This window comes from Pongo pygmaeus, chromosome 14, assembly GCF_028885625.2.
Source record: "Pongo pygmaeus isolate AG05252 chromosome 14, NHGRI_mPonPyg2-v2.0_pri, whole genome shotgun sequence".
NCBI lineage: Eukaryota > Metazoa > Chordata > Mammalia > Primates > Hominidae > Pongo > Pongo pygmaeus.
Window position 1 is genome coordinate 118,769,650 of NC_072387.2, and position 27,705 is coordinate 118,797,354.

Sequence of the window (27,705 nt, forward strand, 5' to 3'; positions counted from 1 at the left end):
TTCCTCAGGGATCTAGAACTAGAAATACCATTTGACCCAGCCATTCCATTACTGGGTATATAACGAAAGGATTATAAATCATGCTGCTCTAAAGACACATGCACACGTATGTTTATTGCAGCACTATTCACAATAGCAAAGACTTGGAACCAACCCAAATGTCCAACAATGATAGACTGCATTAAGAAAATGTGGCACATATACACCATGGAATACTATGCAGCCATAAAAAATGATGAGTTCATATCCTTTGTAGGGACATGGATGAAGCTGGAAACCATCATTTTCAGCAAACTATCGCAAGGACAAAAAACCAAACACTGCATGTTCTCACTCATAGGTGGGAATTGAACAATGAGAACACATGGACACAGGAAGGGGAACATCACACACCGGGGCCTGTTGTGGGGTGGGGGGAGGGGGGAGGGATAGCATTAGGAGATATACCTAATGTTAAATGAGGAGTTAATGGGTGCAGCACACCAACATGGCACATGTGTGTATATATATATGTAACAAACCTGCACGTTGTGCACATGTACCCTAAAACTTAAAGTATAATTAAAAAATAAAAATAAAAATAAAAGAACTGACTGAAAAGGACAGAGGTGAACCTGAGAGTTTGTTTAGGAGGCTTTTCCAGTAATCTAGGCAATCAGTAATGTGGCTCAGACAACAGGGGTAGAGTGGTAGTGCAATTGGACCTCCTAATAAATGTGTTGTGTAATTAGAATGACTCCAAGCATTTTTAGCTTAAACTACCAGTGTGATGGAGATGGCATCAAATATGATGAGGCTGAAGAAGACACAAACCTAAAGCAGGAAAGATCACATTAGTTTTGGAGATATTAAGTTTGAAGTGTCTCTTAGCCATCTTAATGGAACTGTTGGATTTGTGGTTGGACATTGGAGTCTGGAACTCAGATCTCTAGATGAAAGAAAGAATTTGGGGAACATTAGCATATATGTGATATTGAAAGCTTTGATACTGGATGAAGTCACTACTTGTATGCAGAAGGAAAGAAATTTGGGACCAAGCCATGGAGATGAAGAAGAGGAGGCTCCAGAAAGGAGATGAGAAGGAGCAAGCGCTGAGGAAGGAGGAAAACCAAGAGGACTAAATGTCCTCGGAACCAAGTGAAAAGTTTGAGGAAGAGGGAGGAATGATAGACTACCAAATACTGCTGAGTGGTCAGTTAAATGGGAATTGTGAATTGGTTATTGGACTTAGTAACTTGGAGGTCATTGACTTTCTCTTGGAGGACAGTTTCAGTGGACTAGTAGGGTCAAAAGTCTGATTGGAGTGAGTTATTTAATTAATTCAGTTATTACATGTAATTAATTAATGCCTAACACATAATAGAAACACAATAGAGCCTTTGTTTCTTTGTATGGTAGAATATATTACAACTTCATAGTTCTTTTAAAAAAACACTGCTAAGTAAAAACAAAATGCATATTTCAACCACTGCTAAATAAAGAGCATACACACTTCAGTAGAGAAGCTATTGAAGCAATCAATACAGAGCAATAAATTGCTATCATTTTCAATTTTTACTTTCCTTGTGACCTTCTTTTTATTGAACAGAGAGCATAAATATTGCAAATAATTGTTCTAAAATAACCAAATCTTGTGGTCATTATCTTTGAGCTTTTAACAAGAAAGTAACAATGAAAAAAAGGCTAGGATGCTGTCCCTTGAAGATTACAGCATTTAACAGCCGGCTGTTTGGTTTGATTCACATGTCTGAATTGGTTAGTCTGTATATGTTAATGACTGTCATTTCCTTGTGTTTTCTTTTCTGTAAGGTATATAGTGTCTTCATCTATTGTGGAGATAAGCAGAAGAAGACACTTTTGTTCAGATTGATTTCCACACCTGAGATGGAATGTCAGTTGTAGTTCAAAATTAGGCATAATTTTTCACAGTGTTAAATTGTTATGTGCAAAAGAGATGAAACTAACAACAAAAGGCTCAATGGGAATAAAATTCTAATAAGATGGGTTTGGAGTTGCCTTTACCTTCTTTATTAGAATTGCAACAAAATAACTAAATATAACATATCTCTTTTTAAAAGGGATCTTTTAGTTTACATTATCTTCTTGTTAAATAGGGGCCTCAGAAAATCATACAATTTTAATAAACACCATGTTACAGAGTATATGAAGACGAATTCATCAGTTTGAGAATATAGTCTTTGAAAATATTAATGTGATAACTAGCATATATATCATGAAGACATTGTTGTTTTATTATTTACTGTGTTAGCACATAATTTGATATATCACATCTGGCCCTGAGGCTTATGTATTTGGTTTGTTAGGAAAGAATTATTCAGGAGAGGCAAGTATCAAGCAATTTTATTTTTGTCACCTTAATTCAGTAAAGCTGGTTCATCCCTTACTTATGAATGGAGACAGCCATTGATTTTATGGTCATTTTTAAAGAATACAACTTCTGTGGTCACTTTATGTCACAAACCAACCTCAAATTAAAGTGTCCAATCCCATATTATAATTAAAACTCTCAAGTCAGGAGTTGTAGAATTTTTGTGCCATACTTCCCAGTGACCCTTGGGTGTAGCCCATGGATCGCCTTTCAAAATAATGTTTAAAATGTAATAAAAAATGGTGCCTAGAAAACAAATTATGTTGAAATATAGTCAACATAATATTAAAAGTAAATGTGTGATATATAATGCATGTGCTTCTGTATCATTCCACTAAGCAACAGATCTAGAAATTACCATGATTTTAAGGTGGCATGGACCATGAATGCTATCTTGAGGTATTTGCTGCAACAGAACAGTGATATGAAAATGTCAGGACTTTTATTGATGATGACATCACGGCTTTGCTTTTTGTGCTCATTGTTGAAGAATTTGCTAAACTTCAATTAAGGAGTGGAAGAAAATAAAGCTATTTTCTCACCCAAGTTTTCACCCCCCCACCCCCCCAAATTTTATCCACAAATCCTGCAGAGGTCAGTGGGCCCAGGTGTTAGGGACTGTGAGTTTAGTTAAATGTTAAATTCATTCCCAACTTAGTGCTGTACCAGGTTGGGAAGTCCATAGAAGGGAAGGTGGACATGGGTTACTATTTTTCCTCTTGCCATTTTTCTTCATCCCTCACTCCCTTATTAAACTCCACTGAAGTTAAGAGGAAGAAGAAGGGAGGAGGGAGCAGATAGGGAAGAAGAGAGGCAACAAGAGCAAGGTTTTTAACTGAGCCTTCTTTAGATGGTATCTAGCTCTCTGACCAAGAATTTGAGTCTTCTTTTCGTAAGAATTTGGGGGTGTTTTGGATCCCACCCACCCACCATCATCATGGGGAAGCCTTAGCCTGTACCAGGTCTGGGTGATGCGCTCTTCCAAATGGTCCTTTATGCTCACTCGGCTTTTGGGAATTTGAGGACACTCCAGGTTCTCTCTGCTAAGCTGTGCTTGCTCCATGAGGCACCCCCTAAAATAGAACCAGAAATGACCACAGCTTCATGGGTAAACCCGCCCATCTCTTGCCGTTTACTTTGTGCATGCAAGAATCAAAACCAGTTTATTCTGTGTCCACCAAACTACTCAGGATATGTAGCTTCTCAGGGTGGTCTCTACAGCCTCTCTTTGCCATAAAATTGGGAGGAACTCTCATCCACCTTGATACCTACACACAGTGGGAAGGGAAAGTGGACTCCTAACACACTAAGAGTGCTCTTCAAAAATTGTTCAACACTTTTTCTCCTTTTGTCTTTAATTTCTGACCTAGTGTGCCCTCAGTCTCGAGGTAGAGTTCAAAAGTCATCTGAGCAGTTTTAGGGCAACTGTTTTCCAATTTACATATATAGTCTCACTTTGGGATATGATTTATAGTATTTTCATACTTCTGTCAAATCTGAGATAGTAAAAATCCTGTCTTAGTGTTATGATGAAATAGATGAAGAAGACCTGAAATTATTGGTCAACAATCCTGACTGAACCTAAGAGGTATCTGAATGGTCCTCAAGATTAGTTTTCATTTCTTTGTAACATAGTTTTTATTAAAATATAGCATTAGCCTCAGCATGATCTTCTAGCTTCAGAGTGGCAGGGGTCACAGAGCTTCAGTAAGAACAGATCCAGTGGGAATATGTCATAATATTTAACATTTTACATACAGATTAGTAAAAAATCAGATGCACAAATACAAGGGCAAGATAATTCAAAACAATTAACAGATATTTTCCAAGTTATACATGTGGAAAAGACTTAAGCCTCTGGCAAAGACCCTTACAATGTAAAAATATGATGAAAAAGCACAGAAATGTTAATATCTTGATTATGTCAGAAATCATAATTAACATACATTTTGCATTAAAGAGTGAGCAAAATTAAGGGGCAACAGGTAATTTGCTGAGACTAATAATTGCAACAGGTTTCCCAAAATTTTAATATCTTCAAAATATGCAGAGTTCATAGAAATTAATTAAAACCACCTCTTACTAGAAAATAAACAATAACAAGAGTCAATTCACAAAAGAAAAATATCCAACTAGCCTATGTATATGAAACGAGGACCACTGTTGGGAATTAAGTAAATGCAAATTATTTGAAATCATTTCAGAAATAAATAATAGCGAAGACCAGAAAAGCCAAGGGTCTCTGCAAATGGATTCTTTCATCCACTGCTTGACTGTGGGTAAATTGATACATTCTAGAACTCTGCATGGCAACATGCCACAGGAATGTTGAAAAAATGCTCATTATTTTAGAATCAGGATGTATCAAAAGGAAATCATTACAGACATATATAATAATCACCAACAAAATCATTTTTAAAAACAATATCAAAAATGATAACTACATAAATATCCAACAATTAGGAATTAGCCCAGTCAATGAAAATGTGTCTGTATAATTGTATACTATGCTTTCCTGAAAATCTAAGGTTTAGAAGCCCAACAGCACCATGATGAAGAGGCCAGATAGACCCAACTTGGTGCTCAGCCTGGAAGGCTCCGTCACTTCCAGTCTGTGACTTGTGCTGGCTTCTTAAACTCTGAGTTATCATCTTCTCATCTTTTAAACTGGAATAATAAGAGTGCCACATTATAAGATAACCAGGCCCAAGTAGACCATGCATGTAAATCACTCAGCTTATTGTCTAGTTTGTACACAGTGAGCTCTCGATCAAAGTTAGCCTTTAAGTGATCCAAACATTCAACAGCATGGAAGATATTAACTATATTTGAATAAAATAAATTGCTGGGTACACAGTGATTCTAATTTTATTTAGTATTATTTTAAATTGACAAATAATACTTAAATGCATTTATGGGGTACAATGTGATGTTTTGATATATGTATACAGTGTGAAATGATTAAATCACTCTAAGTTAACCTAACCTATCCACCACGTTTCTTACCATTTTTGTGTTGTGACATTTGAAATGTATTCTTAGTTATTTTAAAATATATAATACATTTTTTACTGACAATAGTCATCCTGCTTTGTAATGGATCTCAAAACATATTTCTCCTGTCCAGTTGAAACTTCAAACCCTTCAACCAACAACTCTTCATTTTCTCTCTTCCCCTCCCCCAGTCCCTGGCAACCATCATTCTTCTCTCTACTTTTATGAGTTTGACTGATTTAGATTTCACTTAGAAGCGAGATCATGCAGTATTTGTCTTTCTGTGCCTGACTTATTTCACTTAACCTAATGTCCTTCAGTTTCGTCCACATTGTTGCAAATGACAGGGTTTCTTTCTTTTTTAAGGGTGAATAGTATTCCATTATGTATATATACTACATTTTCTTCACATATTTACCTGTTGATGAACAGTGAACTTGGCTATTATGAATAGTGCTACACTGAGCATGGGAGTATGAATATCCCTATGCCATAGCGACTTCCATTCGCTAGGATATATACCAGAGTGGGGTTTCTGGATCATAAGGTAGCTGTATTTTTAGTTTTTTGAGGAACATCTATACCATTTTCCATAATGGCTGTACTAACTTACATTTCTACCAGTAACATACAGATATTCCCCTTTCTCTGTATCCTTGCCAACACTTACTTGTCATCTTTTTGAACAGCCATCCAAACAGGTATGTGGTGATATTTCATTGTGGTTTTAATTTGCAGCTCCCTAATGATTAGTAATGCTGAGCATTTTTTCATGAGCCCATTAGCCAATTGTATATCTTCTTTTGATAAATGTCTGTTCAAGTCCTTTGGCCATTTTTAAATTGGGTTATTTGTTTTCTTGTTATTCAGCTGTTTGAAGGTCCTACTTCTATAAAGGGAGTGGCATCGTTAAATAGAAATAAATGACCAGAATCTGAAAAGTGAAGCATTTATCTAGAAAGTCAAATTGTCAATATCTTTAATGTCTTTTTGTATTTTATATATTTTAGACTCTTAAAAATAAATACAAAGTAATTTAAAGTTAGAAAAACCTTTCTGGATTTTACTTGAATACATGCTTGAAAGGGCCCAAGAGTGTGTTGCTCTTAAAACCAGGCAAGGCCATCTTGGTATTTGTGGACATTTGCTCTGTGCTGCCTTAAACCCTGTCCGGAGCAACTGATTCAGCTGAGAACCAACACTGAAAATAATGATAGTGCTACTTATTTTAATTTCTATAAATATTGGGTTGAGGTACTATTTTTCAAATATTAGAACTATCTTTTATTTGGGAAAATAAATGGAAAATCTCAAACTTCAGAAATAATTGGTAGTCTATAGTATGTTTTCTAGCAATTCACTCTACCAGTAAATGAAATGAACAGGCTGTCAATGACTGAGATGCTGTAATATGAAATGGGCACAGTGTTGGGGGTTTTGACCGGATGCGATGAAAACTGATCCTTATATGGGATCATAAAAAGAGAAGATGTTCTAATGACCAAATGACCCTGTTGTCTGTTTTTACCCAGGCCTACATCACACTGGATATGTGTGTGTTAGGGTGCAGGTTTAGAGGAGATCCCTTCTGGAGTGGACTCAGACTCCCAAATGTGGAGCCTAGGATGCTCCTGTGCTTTCATAGCTGAAAAACACTAGCACTTGGTGATGGTTTTGCAAAGCATACCAGGAGGCAATATGCCACATTTACCAAACAAGACCGTGCCTGCACTGATGGACAGCCATGGGAAAGCCGAAGCAAGCGTATAGATATTGTGTATCATCCAGAGACTAAAATGTTAATATAAAATTAGTATGTGGAAGGGTGAGGGACATAGAAGTGGTTTACAGAAATAAGAAAAAAATTATATTAACATACAAAAATGATGGTATGAATGCAAGATGTATTAGGAGCCTCAGTACGTTAGTGTTATCCTTGTGGCTTGACCTCACTGCGTGTCCACTCTTTTGTGCTATTTCATATCTGAGTCCTGGAGGCTGCAGAGCATGGCCTCGGATCTCAGTGACCATGCTTTTTCCTTGGGCCAGTTACCTAAACTCTAAACCACTGCTTCTGCATGTGCAAAATAAGGGCAACATTCATGTCACAGATGGTAAAGATTAGAAGAAATAACTCAGGTCTTTTATACCTAATGTTTTAGAAGCCACTCCAACCACCTGTCCTGCTTTGTAGCTAGATAGGTGATTTCCAAATTGTAATTTTTCGTGGGAACTGTGTTTGCAAATATGCTGCTGCTAGTTCATGGCATAAATGATAACCATCTCTGTGTTTCTCACAAGACCCTTGAAGTAGCAGGAGAGGAATGTTCTGAGACACCATAGGGATCAACACTGTTGCAGTTGGGCACCTGATATCCTCTAGTCATAATCAGGACAAGTAGTAGGAGCATAAATCCCATCTCATAAATAGACATTTTTGTTGTTGTTGTTGTTGTTTTTAATCTTTAAACTCTATGTCTAACATGTTCTTAGTGGTGAGAAACTGTATCCCGTAGAGGCTAGCTGTTTGCTTATGGATTCAGAAGTTGATTGCCAGTAGACTCAAGATAATGCTCTTAACTCCTGCTACTGTATTATGATAATTGAAAAGTTGGTTATCTCATGTGATTAAGTGGAAGTATTCAATTAGGGTTTTCATTTGTTTATTTATTTTGGTTTTGGGATTACCTAGAAGTAAACTTGCCAGAAGTGACCACAAAGGTCACTGGTAGTAACACTTTGGATAGAGTCTCTAGTGAGTGAGCCAGCACTTCCAGTCTTCCTTCCCAGCCGTGCTTGTGATAACTGGCCCAAGGTTGGACTAAGTTCTAAATGGTGAGAGCCCATTTTTGCTCTATGGAAAGCAAATCTAATCCTGCAGGGATTGGCCCTGTGAACTTGACATCATTAGTATCAATTGCTAACCAGAAAATGGATTCATTCTTGATTCCATTTGTAGACTCTGCGTTATGCTAAAAATTAGTATCTTCTGAGATTCAGATTATTGCATGTAGCACAGAGTAACTGCCAATCATTTACTGATTATTCAAATAATGTAGAATCAATTTAGAAGCAGATGAATAGATCAATTCTCTAGGATAGCAAGTATGTAAAATTATATTTTCTAAAATACTTGTGGATATATCATTTTGGGGACTGTTCCCTAGAATATTAATAAGATTAATTCTGTATGTAGCAAGCATGGGAAAATCTATGTGAAACAGTGTCTTAATTTAGATGAATATATTTATTCTAATGTAGCTGAGTTACAAGAAATAAACATATATTTACACTCTGTAGATTGAAGAGCCTAATTAGGTCCAAAGCTATAAAAATAAATGTTTTTGTTAGATTTTATCAAAATGTACACGTTGAATAAGCCTTTTTGACTTTAATTTTGTCTTTGTAATAAAAACACAATGGAACAGAGCTACAAAATTCCATGCTATCAAACCTAGAAGATGGCATTAATTTTACTACTTTTAAGGTTTTTTTTCTTTCCTTTCTGATAGTTTCTTCTTCCTAATTCTTATGTTTATAAAATAAATCATGTAGTTGCTTAGTAACGTCATTTGAGTGTGATGATAGTTTATATAGAAATAAAGGCTGCTACCTTAGAAAACAGGAATTCCCTCACCTGAAAAAATGTAAAAAATTCTCCAAACCCCGATCTCATCATTATTGTTCCAAAGGCCTTATTTCTAAACTTAAGATTCCATTAAAAAACTAATCTGGGGCCAGACGTGGTAGCTCATGCCTGTAACCCCAGCACTTTGGGAAGCCAAGCCAGATGGATTGCTTGACCCCAGGAGTTCAAGACTAGTCTGGGTAACACACAACGTGGTTAAAACTAGTCTCTACCAAAATAAATGAATAAATAAATAAAATTAGCTGGGTTTAGTGGCACGTACCTGTATTCCCAGCTACTTTTTTTTTTTTTTTTTTTTCTTTTTTATTATTATTATTATTATTATTATTATACTTTAGGTTTTATGGTACATGTGCGCAATGTGCAGGTAAGTTACATATGTATACATGTGCCATGCTGGTGCGCTGCACCCACCAACTCGTCATCTAGCATTAGGTATATCTCCCAATGCTATCCCTCCCCCCTCCCCCCACCCCACAACAGTCCCCAAAGAGTGATGTTCCCCTTCCTGTGTCCATGTGTTCTCATTGTTCAATTCCCACCTATGAGTGAGAATATGCGGTGTTTGGTTTTTTGTTCTTGCGATAGTTTACTGAGAATGATGATTTCCAATTTCATCCATGTCCCTACAAAGGACGTGAACTCATCATTTTTTATGGCTGCATAGTATTCCATGGTGTATATGTGCCACATTTTCTTAATCCAGTCTATCATTGTTGGACATTTGGGTTGGTTCCAAGTCTTTGCTATTGTGAATAATGCCGCAATAAACATACGTGTGCATGTGTCTTTATAGCAGCATGATTTATAGTCCTTTGGGTATATACCCAGTAATGGGATGGCTGGGTCGAATGGAATTTCTAGTTCTAGATCCCTGAGGAATCGCCACACTGACTTCCACAAGGGTTGAACTAGTTTACAGTCCCACCAACAGTGTAAAAGTGTTCCTATTTCTCCACATCCTCTCCAGCACCTGTTGTTTCCTGACTTTTTAATGATTGCCATTCTAACTGGTGTGAGATGGTATCTCATTGTGGTTTTGATTTGCATTTCTCTGATGGCCAGTGATGGTGAGCATTTTTTCATGTGTTTTTTGGCTGCATAAATGTCTTCTTTTGAGAAGTGTCTGTTCATGTCCTTCGCCCACTTTTTGATGGGGTTGTTTGTTTTTTTCTTGTAAATTTGTTGGAGTTCATTGTAGATTCTGGATATTAGCCCTTTGTCAGACGAGTAGGTTGCAAAAATTTTCTCCCATTTTGTAGGTTGCCTGTTCACTCTGATGGTAGTTTCTTTTGCTGTGCAGAAGCTCTTGAGTTTAATTAGATCCCATTTGTCAATTTTGGCTTTTGTTGCCATTGCTTTTGGTGTTTTAGACATGAAGTCCTTGCCCATGCCTATGTCCTGAATGGTAGTACCTAGGTTTTCTTCTAGGGTTTTTATGGTTTTAGGTCTAACATTTAAGTCTTTAATCCATCTTGAATTGATTTTTGTATAAGGTGTAAGGAAGGGATCCAGTTTCAGCTTTCTACATATGGCTAGCCAGTTTTCCCAGCACCATTTATTAAATAGGGAATCCTTTCCCCATTTCTTGTTTTTGTCAGGTTTGTCAAAGATCAGATAGTTGTAGATATGTGGCATTATTTCTGACGGCTCTGTTCTGTTCCATTGATCTATATCTCTGTTTTGGTACCAGTACCATGCTGTTTTGGTTACTGTAGCCTTGTAGTATAGTTTGAAGTCAGGTAGTGTGATGCCTCCAGCTTTGTTCTTTTGGCTTAGGATTGACTTGGCGATGCGGGCTCTTTTTTGGTTCCATATGAACTTTACAGTAGTTTTTTCCAATTCTGTGAAGAAAGTCATTGGTAGCTTGATGGGGATGGCATTGAATCTGTAAATTACCTTGGGAAGGATGGAAGTAAAGCTCTCCTCAATAAATGTAAAAGAACAGAAATTGTAACAAACTGTCTCTCAGATCACAGTGCAATCAAGCTAGAACTCAGGATTAAGAATCTCACTCAAAACCGCTCAACTACGTGGAAACTGAACAACCTGCTCCTGAATGACTACTGGGTACATAACGAAATGAAGGCAGAAATAAAGATGTTCTTTGAAACCAACGAGAACCAAGACACAACATACCAGAATCTCTGGGATGCATTCAAAGCAGTGTGTAGAGGGAAATTTATAGCACTAAATGCCCACAAGAGAAAGCAGGAAAGATCCAAAATTGACACCCTAACATCACAATTAAAAGAACTAGAAAAGCAAGAGCAAACACATTCAAAAGCTAGCAGAAGGCAAGAAATAACTAAAATCAGAGCAGAACTGAAGGAAATAGAGACACAAAAAACCCTTCAAAAAATAAATGAATCCAGGAGCTGGTTTTTTGAAAGGATCAACAAAATTGATAGACCGCTAGCAAGATTAATAAAGAAAAAAAGAGAGAAGAATCAAATAGATGCAATCAAAAATGATAAAGGGGATATCACCACCGATCCCACAGAAATACAAACTACCATCAGAGAATATTACAAACACCTCTATGCAAATAAACTAGAAAATCTAGAAGAAATGGATAAATTCCTCAACACATACACCCTCCCAAGACTAAACCAGGAAGAAGTTGAATCTCTGAATAGACCAATAACAGGAGCTGAAATTGTGGCAATAATCAATAGCTTACCAACCAAAAAAAGTCCAGGTCCAGATGGATTCACAGCCGAATTCTACCAGAGGTACAAGGAGGAGCTGGTACCATTCCTTCTGAAACTATTCCAATCAACAGAAAAAGAGGGAATCCTCCCTAACTCATTTTATGAGGCCAGCATCATCCTGATACCAAAGCCTGGCAGAGACACAACCAAAAAAGAGAATTTTAGACCAATATCCTTGATGAACATTGATGCAAAAATCCTCAATAAAATACTGGCAAACAGAATCCAGCAGCACATCAAAAAGCTTATCCACCATGATCAAGTGGGCTTCATCCCTGGGATGCAAGGCTGGTTCAATATACGCAAATCAATAAATGTAATCCAGCATATAAACAGAACAAAAGACAAAAACCACATGATTATCTCAATAGATGCAGAAAAGGCCTTTGACAAAATTCAACAACCCTTCATGCTAAAAACTCTCAATAAATTAGGAATTGATGGGACATATCTCAAAATAATAAGAGCTATTTATGACAAACCCACAGCCAATATCATACTGAATGGGCAAAAACTGGAAGCATTCCCTTTGAAAACTGGCACAAGACAGGGATGCCCTCTCTCACCACTCCTATTCAACATAGTGTTGGAAGTTCTGGCCAGGGCAATTAGGCAGGAGAAGGAAATAAAGGGTATTCAATTAGGAAAAGAGGAAGTCAAATTGTCCCTGTTTGCAGATGACATGATAGTATATCTAGAAAACCCCATTGTCTCAGCCCAAAATCTCCTTAAGCTGATAAGCAACTTCAGCAAAGTCTCAGGATACAAAATCAATGTGCAAAAATCACAAGCATTCTTATTCCCAGCTACTTAGTAGGGTGGGGTGGAAGGATCACTTGAGCCCTGGAGATTAAGGCTGCAGTAAGACATGATTCCACCACTGCACTCCAGCCTAGGTGACAGAGAGAGACCCTGTCTCAAAAATATAATTAAAAAAGAAACTAAAACTGGGAGAATGTTACAATGGTAGCTACACGATCATTTTTAAGCCGCCAGGATTAGTTAATCCTTTTTAGTGTTCCTGTGCCTTTTACACATACAGAAGCATCACAATTATCACATTTCCTGTTTTTAGTTATTCTTTGAATCACTTTCTATAGCACCAAGTAAAATGCCTGGAATATAGAGCTAATCAGCAAATATTTTACCTTTGGGCAAGAAGTGGTAAGCTTTTCAATTATTATATTCTGTATTTTAAAATATTCAGATTGCATTGAAATGGAACTCTTGGAGGGGGATGGGAGTTACATGAAAAAGTGCACACTATCAAAGTTGGAAGGAAAATCAATAAACATAAGCGTACTTTCAAAGACTGATAATTACACCCATTTATACCAAATAAATAAAATTACATGTATGTTCTTTTGTTTTTATGTTCTCTGTATTTTAGATCCACCATTTCATTAAGTAGCTCTCTTTAAACCACTGAGTGAACTGCATGAATATCACTACTTTAAAAAAATGAATAATAAGATGTCTCTTCGCTGCAGTTACACATGGCATGTGCGAGTGGCTACAAGGAGGTGGTGTCTCTTATCCTGGAACATGGTGGAGACCTCAACATAGTAGATGATCAGTACTGGACTCCCCTCCACTTGGCAGCCAAATACGGCCAGGTAGAGTGATTTTCTGAATTCTTTAAAAAATAATTTTATATAATTAATGAATAATTTCATATTCAATTTTGATTTGATTTTAAATTATGTACTAATCATTATTGTAATTTGACTTTTAATAGTATCTTCTTACTGAACAAATATTTTCATGGTTAAAGGAAAATGCTTATACAAGAGCACACAAAAACATGTTCCTTATGTATCTGAATATTGTAGTCAAATCATTGAAGAAATAATCAAAATCTGTAAACATTTGTCATAATATGGAGTTAAAATGTTTTTCATATTATATAGACTTCATATGCTTGCAGTCTCATGAATATGTAATAATTAAGTGTTTTCTACGGCTAATATTTTATTCATGGCAATAGTAGGAAAAGTAACTTAGTTTTACTTGTATATGGAGATTTAAGTTAATGTGTTCATTTCAGAACATTACTTTGGGGTAGCAATCACATCTAGTAAATTTGTAGTAAGATCTCTAAGAGACTAATCATTATGTAAAAAAATCTATCATAAACTTCAGTAGTGTAACTGTCAAAAGAATGGAAAGGGTTTGCATTTCACGTATTTTAGAAAAAAATCATATTGCATGGGGAAGTTCTTTCAAACTAACAAGAACATTGTTTTGACGGCACTTCCTATAAAAAAAGATCCATTTATTCAATAAATATATTTAAGGGTCTACTAAATATCCCTGAATTGTGCTTCTATGATGATTCAGTCTCCTTATTTGTTGCTGGTCTGTTCCAGCTTTTTATTTCTCCTTGATTGAGTCTTGATGGATAGTATGTTTTTAGGAATGTATCAGTTTCTTCAAGACTATCCCATTGGTTCAATATATGTGCTCATAATATTCCATCATGATGCTCTTAAATTTCTGAGCCGTCCGTTGTACCGTCTCCTCCACCAGTTCTTTTTGAGTTGCTTGCTCTTCCCAGGGTTATTGTCATAATTAATGGGGAGGAGCAGGAAGAAAAGTCTAAGTTGGTGAATTTTAAAGCAGCTGTTTCTTCTTCTAAAAATACTAATTTCTTAAAGTCTTGTTAAGCTTGGTAAAGAATGATAAGAGAAAATTAATTTATCATTATTTTCACGTGAAACCCACCTGAAAAGCAGGGAAATGAGTATATATTTCTGCAACTGTTCTATTATAAAGTATCTATTGCAATCTTTGGCTCTACATGTTGAGGGTGTCTAAATGAAATCAGTTTTTCCTGACTCATAAGGAGAATCTAGATATTTATTTTCCACCTCCTGTAAGCTGTAATGACCAAGGCAGAAAGAATTAGATTCTGATTAGAATCCAGAATTCTGATTAGAATCAGAAATTTTATCCCTCAAGCAATCAGATGAAGCTAGTGACCTTTTTCTCAGAAATGCATAGGCACAAAAAGTATCCCTACAATTTCAGAGGTTGAGTCCTCTATGAAAACTAGGCAGAGACCTTCCAGAGGCCCATAAGAAACCTGCAGAAATAGAACCTTCTTCTTTTTTTTTTTTTTTTTTTTTTCAATGAACCTTCTGTTTTAATAGAACCTTCTTTTTTTTTGCCCAGGCTGTAGTGCAGTGGTGCGATCTCAGATCACTGCAACCTCCGCCTCCTGAGTTCAAGCAGTTCTTGTGCCTCAGCCTCCCAAGTAGCTGGGACTACAGGCACTCACCACCACGCCTGGCTAATTTTTTCTATTTTTAGTGGAGACAGGGTTTCACTATGTTGGCCAGGCTGGTCTCGAACTCCTGACCTCAGGTGATCCACCTGCCTCGGCCTCCCAAAATGCTGGGTTTACAGGCTTGAGCCACTGTGCCCTGGCAGCAATGGAAGCTTCTATCCAGGAAATTATGCTTCTAGTAAAGTTATACTATATAGTAAGAATTGAGAGACAAGATCAGCCAGATAAAATTTGTGTTACGTGGTAAAAACAAATCTGTAATTAGTTTGAGTGATGAAAATGGATTTTTAAATGTTAATTGATATAGTTAGATTTAACAATTAAAAAACCCTTTAGTGATTAACCTATATGCCACACATGATACATGCCATGCGTCAGTGGTAGAGGAAACATAAGCCCAATCTAATTGTCACTTCTTTCAGAAACCTTCCTAGAGATTCCTGTCCCTCAAAAGTCATAAGACACAGGAATCACTGAATGATAAGGCAGAGAATTAGTGGCTATCAGTGTTATTATCTGCCTTTACCTGTCACATTCCAAAAACTTCCCAAACTTTTTTTAATCTGTTCTTTCAAATTAGAGAAACAGTCATGAACTTACATGAGAACTATGCTTCAGAAGCTGTGTTGACTTTGTCAGATGCAAAGGAATTAAGATTGTTTTTATTACTCCCTCTCCAGTGTGCCCGCTAGGTTTCCAACATTCATCATTTATTCATGATAAGTCAATTAAGAAACACTTCCCAACTACTTCATCTCTTCAAAACCAGCTACAAAACAGTTGACCTGAAAATTTAAGCACACCCTAGCTTTCATATACTTCCTTCTATTTTCTTATGCATTTGATTCCGCTTATTTAAGGGATTGCATTAGGCAATTTTTGCATTGTTATAAATTTCTGAGACTGGGTAATTTATAAAGAAAACAGGTTTAATTGGCTCACTGTCTGCAGACTGTGCAAGCATGGCACTGGCATCTGCTGGGCTTCTGGGGAGGCCTCAGGGAGCTTTGACTCATTGCAGAATGCGAAGCCGGAACAGGCACATCACACGGTGGAAGCAGGAGCAGAAAGAGAGTTGGGGGATGTATGCTTCGGGCGGGCGGCGGATGCCACACACTTAAACAACGAGATCTTTTGAGAACTCACTCATTATCGTAAGGACAGCACTGAACCATGAGACATCTGCCCCGTGACCCAATCACCCCCTACCGGGCCACACTTCCAATACTGGGGCTTGCAATTCAACATGAGATTTGGTGCAGACAAACATCCAAACTATATTAGGCATTATGCCAGCTTTGTTTTGAGGCCTCCATGGCCTTCTCACTGGAATAGAAAGGGCCAGCGCTGGGTACCAGCCCCACCACTCACTGACTGTGGACTCAGCAAGCCTTGATTGTTCTTTTTCCACAGAGCCCAACCTTGGGGCCACCAATTATTGAGAACCATAAACATCTATAGAAAGGGGAGACTTTTACTTAGTTCAGCAGATTTTTGTGAATCATGAAGGTGAATGCCTCGTGTGTGTATGGATCATCAGTCAGCACGTGTCTTGATCCATTGATGGTTGCTAGATTGGTACAGACAGATATCTTACTCAAAGGTTTCCAGAAATGGCCATTTACAATGTGCAGATGAGGCAGGTTTTTAAAACACATTATTTTTATCCTCTGCTTCTCTAGACTTGCCTTTAATTTTCTAACTTCTGATACATTTTAGTACTAAGGAAAGTGTCTGAAGATCATATGTCTTTATACTTTGTTCCATTAAGCCTAGTCAAGTAGTGTCTCCACTCGAATGCATGCTCCAGAATGACAGACTTTGAGTTGTCCACTGTGCTAGCCCATTGTCCAGCAGAGTGACCGAAAGACAAAGGCAACCAACCCAGAATTAGATGCAAAATTGGAAATACTGAGTGTAGATGAGGCTTTTGTTTCAGAATATAAGGCATCAAAACCAAGATACTCTTCTTTTACTCAGACTGAAAAAAACACCTGAGAGATTTATGATAATAGAAGATTTTGAGTAAATTGCATCTCAATTATTTCACCAAGAAAAATAGTATATGACATCTAGAATTATTCTAAAAAATTGTTCTCCCAAAAAGATGTCATTTAGTATGCACTTTGGAAATTATATTTTAGAAACAGGTTTATTTGAATATCAATTTATATGCATGGAAGATTTATAACTCACTCTGAAGAAATTTGCTGTAAATATATTGTATCTGTGTTTAGGGGAAAAAGCTTTAGAAATGTGAACATTTTAGAGAGACTAATGGCATTTTTAGAGACATTCACAGTAATTTCGTTCTTATAAAGACCTTATAAATGTAAATACCTTTATGGAGAAGGAGGTAGCTCACAATCTATAACTGTACTTATTATTTACATTTATAGTGGGATGATGTACATATTTTAAAACTGCCCTTTATAAATATATTAACTTTTTCAGTGGAAAGCAAAAGAGATGCTTGTTCTTATAAAAAACTAGGAACTGAATAAATTATGTGAGCAATAAGTCTTTTGGTTTTACAACTCTTTCATGAGTTGTACGTGAAGTAAAATTTCATTCTAGTCTTGTATATATTTACTGTATTTAGTATTTACAACAGAATTGGCAATACTACACCCAAAGATAAGAAAATATTTGTACAAATGCTGGAATCTAAATATTTTTGTTTCCCAAAGTATTTTGTATGACATAACTCACACATCTTAATGTTTAAAAAGCCATTTTTATTCTCAAATACATTTTTACCCAAGTATATAAAAATTAAGATATATTCAGAGCTTTAATTTTTTTGTATATTTATTTCTTTGCTTTGGAGAAAACAGTCTGGTTATGCCCCCACCCCTCCGACTATGGAATATTAACAAGCTTCATGTGCCATGCTAGGCTCCTATTTGATGTTTGCCATGTCTTTGAGAAATATTCTCACACCCTCAGCTTCAAATGCTCTCTACATGCTCGTGGCTACCCAAGCCTCCTCTCTGTTCCTCTCCCAGATTCTGCATCTGTGTATACCCAGGAGCTGTCTCTTTCTTTCTGTCCTCTAACACCACTTGTTTAAAAAAAAACAAAACATCATCTTCTCTTTCCCATCCCCATCTGTTGCTCTTCTCTTTCATCATTTATTCACCACAAAACTAGTCCTTTGCCATTTTCCTACCTCTCTCTCCTCCCTCATGCCTAACAGAACACTGAGCCTACAAACTCCTACCCAGCGGATTGTGTTGAAATATTTAAGCTATAATCACCACCAGTCAGTCTGTGCCTCCTCACTGCCTCTCCCCTTGCCCAGGACACTAGCATCTCTACATCTGGGTTAACCCATCAGCCTCTAACAAGTTTTTATCCCACTCCCCACTCTTCTCTCAATGATGAGGCTACAGTAATAATTCTACATGCAGACATAATCACACTGTGTCAACACAGTATCCTTTCCATTGCTGTTGAAATAAAATACTTATTCCTTAGCACCATTTATAAGTCCCCATGTGTCAGAGGCCCTGCTTAAGTCTCGCGTTTTATTTCTCTTGCCTCACTTCACCATATCTGAGGGTGAAGCTGTACTGAATGCATCTCCATTTCTAGAATGCACCACCACATTAGCCTATTCTTTGCTCTTCCTGAAATTGCTAAATTTTACTTTGCACGGATACATTGAGATGTCACTTCTTCACTGGCTGTCTTTCCTAATGCTCAGAATTTGCATATGACGGTTCCTCTCCTGTCCCTGTACAAGCACCCTGCATATCCCGTATCATAAACACAGCCTTACCACAGCTTGCTGTAGTTGTCAGTTCATTCATCTGTATCACCTTTTAGTCTGTAAGAAGTGAATGCAGGAACATTTGTTTGGCTTATGAAAATATCATGATATCTCAGACAGGAGCCAACAAGAATACTGGCTAAGTTACTATTTATTTAATGAGAGAATCAATAAATGCCCTAATGTAATACATACTTGCCTTTATCAATGGATCACTGAATAAGTGTGTGAGCAGTAGGTGAGTAGGCACGCCCCTTGAGACTGGTTCTTGCAGGAAATCATCCTGAGATTTCCAAGAGAAACCCGAGCACAGGCAAGGGCTTTGGTAGCACTGGAAATAATTTGCATTTGGGATGTATTACTAAAAGAAATCATGCACAAATGAAAGGGATTTCAACCAAAGGCAATACCTTGTGAGCAACACCGTATTTAATGGTTACTGTGTGTCCCCCCAAAATTTGTGTGTTTCAAAATTAATCCCCAGTGCAGCAAAATTAGCACGTGAGGCTTAATGAGGGGTGTTTAGGTCATGAGGGTTTCACCCTCATGAAAGGATTAATACGACTATAAAAAGAAATTGCAGGAGTGTTTCTCTCTCCTGCTTTTCCACCATGTGAGGATATAATGATCTTTCCCTCTGGAGGGTGCAACATTTAATGGGGCATCTTGAAAGAAGAGAGCCTAAGGCCTGCTGGCACTTTGATCTTAGACTTCCCAACCTCCAGAACTGTGAGCAATAAATTTCTGTTCATTATAAATTACCCAGTCTCAGATATTCTGTTATAGCCACACAAATACAACTATGACAACTGTATAAAAGGAAAGTTCCATAAAAGGAGACTGAGGAGGGGTTGGACACAGGCAGAGGAGGATTATGAGTTTGTGAATGGAAATAAAAGAGGAGTGTTTCAGAAAAGAAATACAAGGACAATTACATGGAAAACTGCAGTGATTAGAAAGTATTTATTTTGTGGTATGAGGGCAGAACTGTTTGGTTAATAAGAAATCATAGTTGAATCATTAAAAGTAATGTATTAGACTTTCTAAAATATTATATCTGAAATAGTTCACATGGTTCTCAGAGTTAGAGACATTTACTCATTGCAATGTAGAGTATGCACAATTGAGCTTAGGTATATGTAATTCAAGTGGGGTATGCAAGTGCTGAGTTTCTGAGAGATTTTAACATTATATTTTCCTCTTTGTTAAATTAAATCAATCATTTTTAGCTTCTGAACTAGGAAGGAATGAGTGCTGGCTCCAAACACTCATTGCTATATTTTAACTTTTTAAAGAGATACTTTGACTCTCAAGAAATTAATCTTGATAAATTTAGCTGCACTGAAATACAACTATTTGAAGAATAAGTAAAGTCTATATTCAGTAACTAATATTAATTCAAATTTCAGCTTAAATACACTTTCTTTGTTAGCCACTTAGTGTTTCCTTTTATACAGACACACAACACATACACACACTCTCTCTCTTTCTGAATATTAGTCACCTTAACCTCTGATAACTTTGCTGATTATGAAATTCTTTTAATAGTGAAGATGAGTTGCAGTTGAATAGCACACTCTACCTGCTCACATTTTTAGTAATTTACCTAAAGATGTTTTGTGAGGTTAAAACAGATGTTCCAGACTAGAGTAATTGGAATTAGCCCTGGCCTGCTTAATTCAGTTTTGTGAAGTGCCTCAGTGATTTCTAATTGGAAGCACATAGGAAATATTGACTTTACGAAAAGAAAGGAATTCCCCAAGTAGGAGAAACTTCCTTATTTCACACATGAATGTTTATTTTTACAGGCCTGAAATAAAATGGAATTACTTTTAGTGTTAAAGATTTTCTTGTAGGAACATTTACTTTTATGACTTAAATGCTTCCCGCAGTTGAAGCTGTAGAGAACAGTAGTTTGTTGGGAGATTGCACATGATTTTATTTGGAGTTCTATAAAGAGCAAATTGAATTTAGTAATGCAACATAATTATTAGACTCTCTGATACTCTGACATTTTTGCAAAGATATAAAAGCTTTAGCATTATTGCCATTATTTCAAATTTGTGGAAAACAAAGGCAATCTTAACTAATTTTTAACTTTCATTGTTTTTCTTTTCTTTCTGAATTTCTCTTTCCCTTCCTCCTGCCTACATTTTTCCCTACCTTACTCCATATTTTATTTTTTTGTTCTTTCATTTGCTTTCTTCTTTCCTTCCTTCCTTCATTTCTGACATATGATATAAAAGCAAGAAAATGCCTCAAATCTTTAATATAAAGCAATGCTCATTCTTGCAACTATTTTAATGTCCTGGGAAACTACAATATATATTTTATCTTTCAGATTTAAAGATAGCTTCTCGTTCTTTAGCAAATGATATATTTGGAAATCCAAATAACTTCTAAATATAAGCACCCTGCTATAACATGAATAAGTACTACTGAAATAATTTGTGTTCTGCAAAACCAAACACTAATTTTGAATGGGCCTGTAGGAAATCTAGCAATAGGGCATACTATTGAAAACCTAATTAATTTTATAGTGAGAACACTGGCAAGAGCCATAATTATTTAAGGAGATCTCTTGGAATGCCTGGGCAAAATGCTCAGCATGAATGAAAAATGCCACAGAAAATGTTACAAAAGCAAACAAACAAACCCCACCGCAGATTGAAGAAACCATTGTCATTCTAACAAGTTAAATAATGCAAGAAATGAAAATGAAAGGCAAGGTTAGGAAAGGAGAAAGGATAATAAAAATACCAAAGAATCTCAAAAAATCTTTAAAAATTAGACCCATTAAGTGAATTTATCAATTTTTTTACAGTAGTGTTACAAGCATAACATAGATAGTAATATGTTTAACAAATAATGTGCAATATTTGTACACTTCACACTACAAAACATTGCAGTGACAATTGAAAACTTATGCAAATAGAGAGGTAAGACAACTCATTGATATGCAGTTGTCATTGAGACACTGAATATTGTTAAGGTATCTGGGAAGGCAGAATGGTGCCCCCAACGATGTCCATGCCCTAATCCCCATTACCTGTCAATGTATTACAAGGCTAAATAAAGAACTTTGCATTGTAACTAAGCTAAGGATCATAAGCTGGAAAGATTTTCCTGGATTCTCTAGATGGGCCCAGTGTAATCACATGGGCCCTTAGAAGGAGAGACTTGTTCTTGGCTGAGAGACAGAGGGGGTGTGGCTGTGGAAACATGGCCAGAGACATGCTGCTTTGAAGATGGTGGAAGGGGAGGGACCATTAACCAAGGAATGTGGGTGACCTCAAAACTGGAGATGCCAGAAACAAATTCTCTCTTATAACCAGAAAGGAACATGCTACCAGAGCCCTGGTGTCAGCCCAGTGATACCTGTGTCAGACTTCTGACCTACAGAATTGTAAGACAATACATTTTTATTGTTTAAGCCACGAACCTTGTGGTGATTTGTTAAGGCATATCAAACTAATGTAGTAGCTACCTATTTAAAACAATCCCAACCTCAAGCCTGGCAGTCTTCTTTTTATAGAAATTGGAAAATTCATCCTAAAAATTATGGAATGCAAAGTACCTATAATAGACAAAATGTTCTTGAAGGAATAAGACACAGACTTTTTTCAAGACTTACTATAAGTCTTTCACTTGTAAGATTTCAAAACTTGCTATAAATCTATACACATAAAGTTGTTAGGTAATACAGCAAGGATAGACCAGTAGATGAATGGAACCTAAAATATAGTGGCTACAAATGAACATAACAAGCCAATTGATTTCCTATGAAGGTCTCAAGGCAATTCAATAAGAAAAAATGGTCTTCTCCACAAATGTTGCTGAAAAACAAATGGTGCTGGACCATCCGGGCCTTTACATGGCATTCACAAAAACTCACTTGAAATGGACCAACTATAAAAGTTAAAATTATAAAGCTTTCAGAAGAAACTATAGTAGAATATTATTATGAACTTTGAGTAGATAAAAATAGGTACAGATATTGTACTTAAAAGAAATAAAAGTGTCTTTCTGCTCATCAAAAGACATTTTTTAAGAATATGACGAGGCAAGCCATAGAATGAGAGGAAATATATGTAATACTAAAGTGGAAAAATTAAAAGAAATTAAATTTACAATTTAAGTTTACGCTAGAATGGGCATGAAGTAGTGCCTCGCCCCACCCACCCCAAGTAAGAGTTAAGAGAGAATATTAACTGATCCTCTGTAAGGTCTGTGCAGCATTAACCATATCTCTCCCCCACGTATTTTGTAAGTTCTGTAAGCTGTTTTTCTTGCTGTGCAACTGCAAGGTCACACAATCCATAAGCATAAGTTGCAAGACATGTTTCCCAAGATGTAAGCTGAGTCCTAAGAATGTCACCTGATAATTAACTGCTTTGTTCTCGCTTTTGTAAGCCAGCTTCCTGCATCATGTAATTCCTGCCTGAACGTGCATAAAAGGTGTTCATTTTCTTTGTTTGCTGCTCAGACTTTCAGGATGCATGTCCGCTGAGCCAGTGTACACCTAAAATATACCCTCCTGAACGCCACTTGGTCTCTCCAGTCCCTGGTTTCCCACTACAATACATATATCTGAAAAATGCATCCAGATCATATAAAAATGCAGATAGACTAATAGTAAAAAGTTAAACAATGCAGTAATAAGTAGACAAGAAATTATTGAGTAGACAATTCACAAAAGACGGTCATTAAGCACATGAAAGTGTTCAATGTCACTAGTCATCAGGGAAATGTAAATTAACCTACAATGAGATAGTACATCAGGGGCTAAAATTGTTTTACTATGACAATATCAAGTGTTGGAGAGCACGTGGCAAAATTGTCAGTGAGGATAAAAAAATAGTAAAACCACTTGGTAAACTTTTCTGGCAATTTCTTATAAAGTTAAATATACACTTACCAGACTACCCAGAATTCTATTTAGAATGTTCAAAAGAGAAAAAATGAAAATCTACATTGACTAAAATGACATATGTCCATAGTAGCCTTATTCAAAGAGCCAGAAACGAATGGCTCAACTCTCAAGAAGAAAATGGTGAACATATTATAATGTAGTTGTACAATGGGCTACAACTCAACAATGAAGAGAGAACGTGTCAATGCATGCACAAGCATGGACGAATCTCAAGAATATTATATTGGGCAAACATATATATTTCTGTGTTTTATTTATGTGAAGTTTAAGAATAGACACAACTAATCTGGGGTGCTATAAATCACACTGTGTTTTCTTGTATGGGATGAAGACTGACCACAGTGGGACAGGGGGGAACTGTTGGTGATGAGAAATGTTCTATATCTTATTTGTGGTGCTGATTACACAGGTACACACATTTGCCCAAATTTTATAACTGTGCACTTAGTATTGTCCATTTTAGTGCCTTTAAATTACTTCATTGTTTAAAAAAAAGAATATTCTTAGAAATACAGCTAAGATGACTTCAGTTTCCAGCACAACACTGTTGAGGTCTTTTAATTTTATGATTTGACTTCCATTGTTTTGGCTCCTCTTGCCTAGGAAAAAATAGTACCTACCAACATTTATCAATTGAGTAGGAGCTACTTTGTATTACAGAAACACACATTATTTCAGGACTTACTATTCTCTATAAATCAAAAAGACATACAATGACCATTTTAAAATATTTGGAACAGAATCATAATAAAAAATTGCATTTTCTCTGTCCCTATTTGAGACATAAAGAAAGTGGTGGTAATTTTCACTTGATGAAAATTTACAGCCTTTAAGTTTGCATAGCAACCTTAAATGTCTATATTGTAAAAGACAAGTTTGAAAAATAATGTTACAACTTACAAAGTTTTTAAGACATTGATAAAACAGGCCAGGCTCAGTGGCTCACGCCTGTAATCTCAGCACTTTGGGAGACCAAGTCGGGCTGATCACTTGAGGTTAGGAGTTCAAGACCATCCTGGCCAACATGACGAACCCCCAACTCTATTAAAAATATAAAAATTATCTAGGTGTGGTGGTGCATGCCAGCAATCCCAGCTACTCTGGAGGCTGAGACATGAGAATCGCTTGAACCTGGGAGAAGGCGGTTGCGGTGAGCCGAGATGGTACCACTGCACTCCAGCCTGGGTGAGAAAGTGAAACAACATCTCAAAAAATAATAATAATAATAAATAAAAATAAAAAAGACAGAGATTAATAAAACAAATACAGAATGCATAAATGAGAATATAAAACAGATAAAAGTCAAAGTGATTGAACTGTTAAGCAAAAATACCATAGAAAAAATCAACAATACCTCACACTGGTTCTTGTAAGCATTAATGAGGTGAACCAAGTTTGGGAAATATTGGTCAGAAAGATAGAGAGGGCATGCACAAAATGACTGATAGTGTGCATGCAAATGGAAACATAACTATACAAACAGCACAGCTATTAAAAAGACAATAAAAGAAAAAGCACAATAAGGAGATATAACCAACAACATCATGTCAGCACATTTGGAAACTTAGGCAAAACTGGCAAATCCCTAGAAAGTAATAACTTTCAAAAGCATCATATAAAATCATACCAAAAAGAAATCCAGGAGAGTCCTGCTCCATTTTCAAAGCAATGCACCATAAACCACAATGATCTCTTCTTTTACACCCAAGAATTTAACAACAAGTAAATGCCTGGTAATAAAACTATGAAGTAGAATGTAGAGCAATTGTTAGGAGTAGGAGTGTAAATCTGAGCAATCTCTTGGGAAAAAATATATTAGCACTATCTAGTCACTTTGATGCTGTCCAAACTGATACCCCAGCAATTTCATTTCTAAGTACATATATCCTGAAGAAAGTCTTGTATGTGTGCATCAAGAGATATAAATGAGAATACTTATGGGAACATTATTTGTAAAAACAAATAAATGACTGCAAATGGCTTGAATATGCACTGGGAGAAAGGTGGATCAATTGTGATATATTAGTACAATACAATTCAATGCAGCCAAGAAAAAGAACGAGCCTTGGTTAAACCCATCAAGTCTGATGACTCAAAAGTTTCATGGTAAGCCATGAAAACAAGGCATGCAAGAATCTATACAATAGGATTTCATTTCTATAAATGTCACAAACAGATTAAGCAATATGTTGCTTAGGGATACTTCCATGTGTGTGTACTAAGCATATAGAGAAGCTATTAATGGTTAGCCGAAAAGTCATGATAGTGGCCAGCTCTGGGAAATAGAGAGAGGCACAGTTTCGGGGAGAAACACACGAAGATAGCATTAAAAAAAAATGTTGAGTACATATTTTTAAAAGTGGAGTATACAGAAATTTATTATTGCCCTTTCAATAACACATGTATATTATATATACCCTTTATATGTGTGATATATTATAATAATTTAAAATATATGTTAATTTATCAAGTCACTTAACTCTTACTTGAGACTGCATTTTTCTAATTGTCCAATGTGACTTTAGGTTCCTACTGCCCATGTTGCTGTCATAGAAGAACAATGCCAACAAGTTAGACTTTAATGAATTGCTCAATTAAAACAGAACAAAACACACTATACCATATAATTCCTCACATAAGGAGTATAGCTAATGTACTTTCAGGTTATATTATGGCGTATAGTCTACACTGTCCTGTTGTACTTTGTTGTATATTGCCTTTCATGTTTTAAAGTTTCAGTGTAGTGATTCATTCAGTGTAACTTACTTTAAAATACATTTTTACTGTTATGTAACTAGTTTCTCATCCTAAAAATACATATAATATAAACCTGAAAGTTATAAAGTATCCTTTTCAAATCTTCAGTGATTAAATCCTTATTGGATAAATAATTTTTGTTGTGAATCCAGAAAGGGCTGAAATAATTTGAGTATCTGACATTTTTAGAAAAGGCACTGGGAAAGGGGACAGGAAGGACTTCTGTCTGGGAATGCTGATACTGTCTCATGCCAGCTGCTAGTTGGACAGCACAGTGTATGACTTACTGATGAATCCTAGCTTCTGCCATGGTGGTTCCCATTTCAATTATCTTTAATATTTCAGACAAACCTGGTGAAACTTCTTCTGATGCATCAGGCAAACCCACACCTTGTGAACTGCAATGAGGAGAAGCCGTCAGGTAGGTTAGGAGCATCCTTGGACCATTGAGCAGGTACTGTTTTCTTCCTTTCATATTGGAGTATCCATCCATCTTCAGCACAGCTACAAAGTGAGAGCTGGACATGCCTGTGAAGCTGTGTAACAACCAGCCCAGTTCAAGCACAATTCATCATCGCCTATGCACAGCTCCATTGCAAGAGGCTATTCACAGTTTAATCTACACTGTACTGTTGTACTTTGTTGTATTTTGCCTTTCATGTTTTAAACTTTCAGGATAGTGATTCATTCAGTGTAACTTACTTTAAAATACATTTTTACTGTTATTTAACTAATATCTCATCCTACCAAATACATGCTTATCCGTTAAGGTATTTTTGAAAAATAATAGCGTTATTATCTGTGCAGATATTTAAACTACAAGAAAAATACAGAGGCTGACATTCTCATGCAAATTTAAAACTTTGAAAATCTCAACTTAATGTTACTTATTTTTTAATAAATATATTTTTGAAGATTTCTAAAATTGTTTTAGTCACTGCCCTTTTGTATATTCATATACTTATTTAATAAATGGATGCTACATTAATTTTGTGGCTTTCAAAATTTAACAGAAAGTTACTACTCATAATTATTTTTGCAATAGTAAAAAGAGTTCTGAATAACAAAGAGAAAAATCTAGCATAGGTAATACCGTAATATCAAAATTTTGAAGACAGTAATTGATCTGAATAACTTAATAAATATATTCTTCCTCTTGCTATACCTCTGCTAACTTAAACGTACTTTACTTTTGAGATTTGTCA

The 27,705-nt window shown here is 36.2% G+C and overlaps 1 protein-coding gene across 4 annotated transcripts in view; it reads left to right on the top strand.

Moving 5' to 3' along the window:
- The window catches only part of MYO16 (myosin XVI), a 719,880-nt gene that overhangs the window by 304,311 nt on the left and 387,864 nt on the right, over nucleotides 1–27,705 (top strand). For 3 of the 4 annotated variants that reach the window (XM_063651142.1, XM_063651143.1, XM_054446940.2), the window contains exons 7-8: nucleotides 13,237–13,362; nucleotides 26,846–26,921. In XM_063651142.1, the coding sequence (XP_063507212.1) occupies nucleotides 13,237–13,362; nucleotides 26,846–26,921 (202 nt within the window). Of the gene's footprint in view, nucleotides 1–13,136; nucleotides 13,363–26,845; nucleotides 26,922–27,705 lie in introns of all 4 variants that reach the window. The other variant, XM_063651144.1, reaches the window with a different exon arrangement.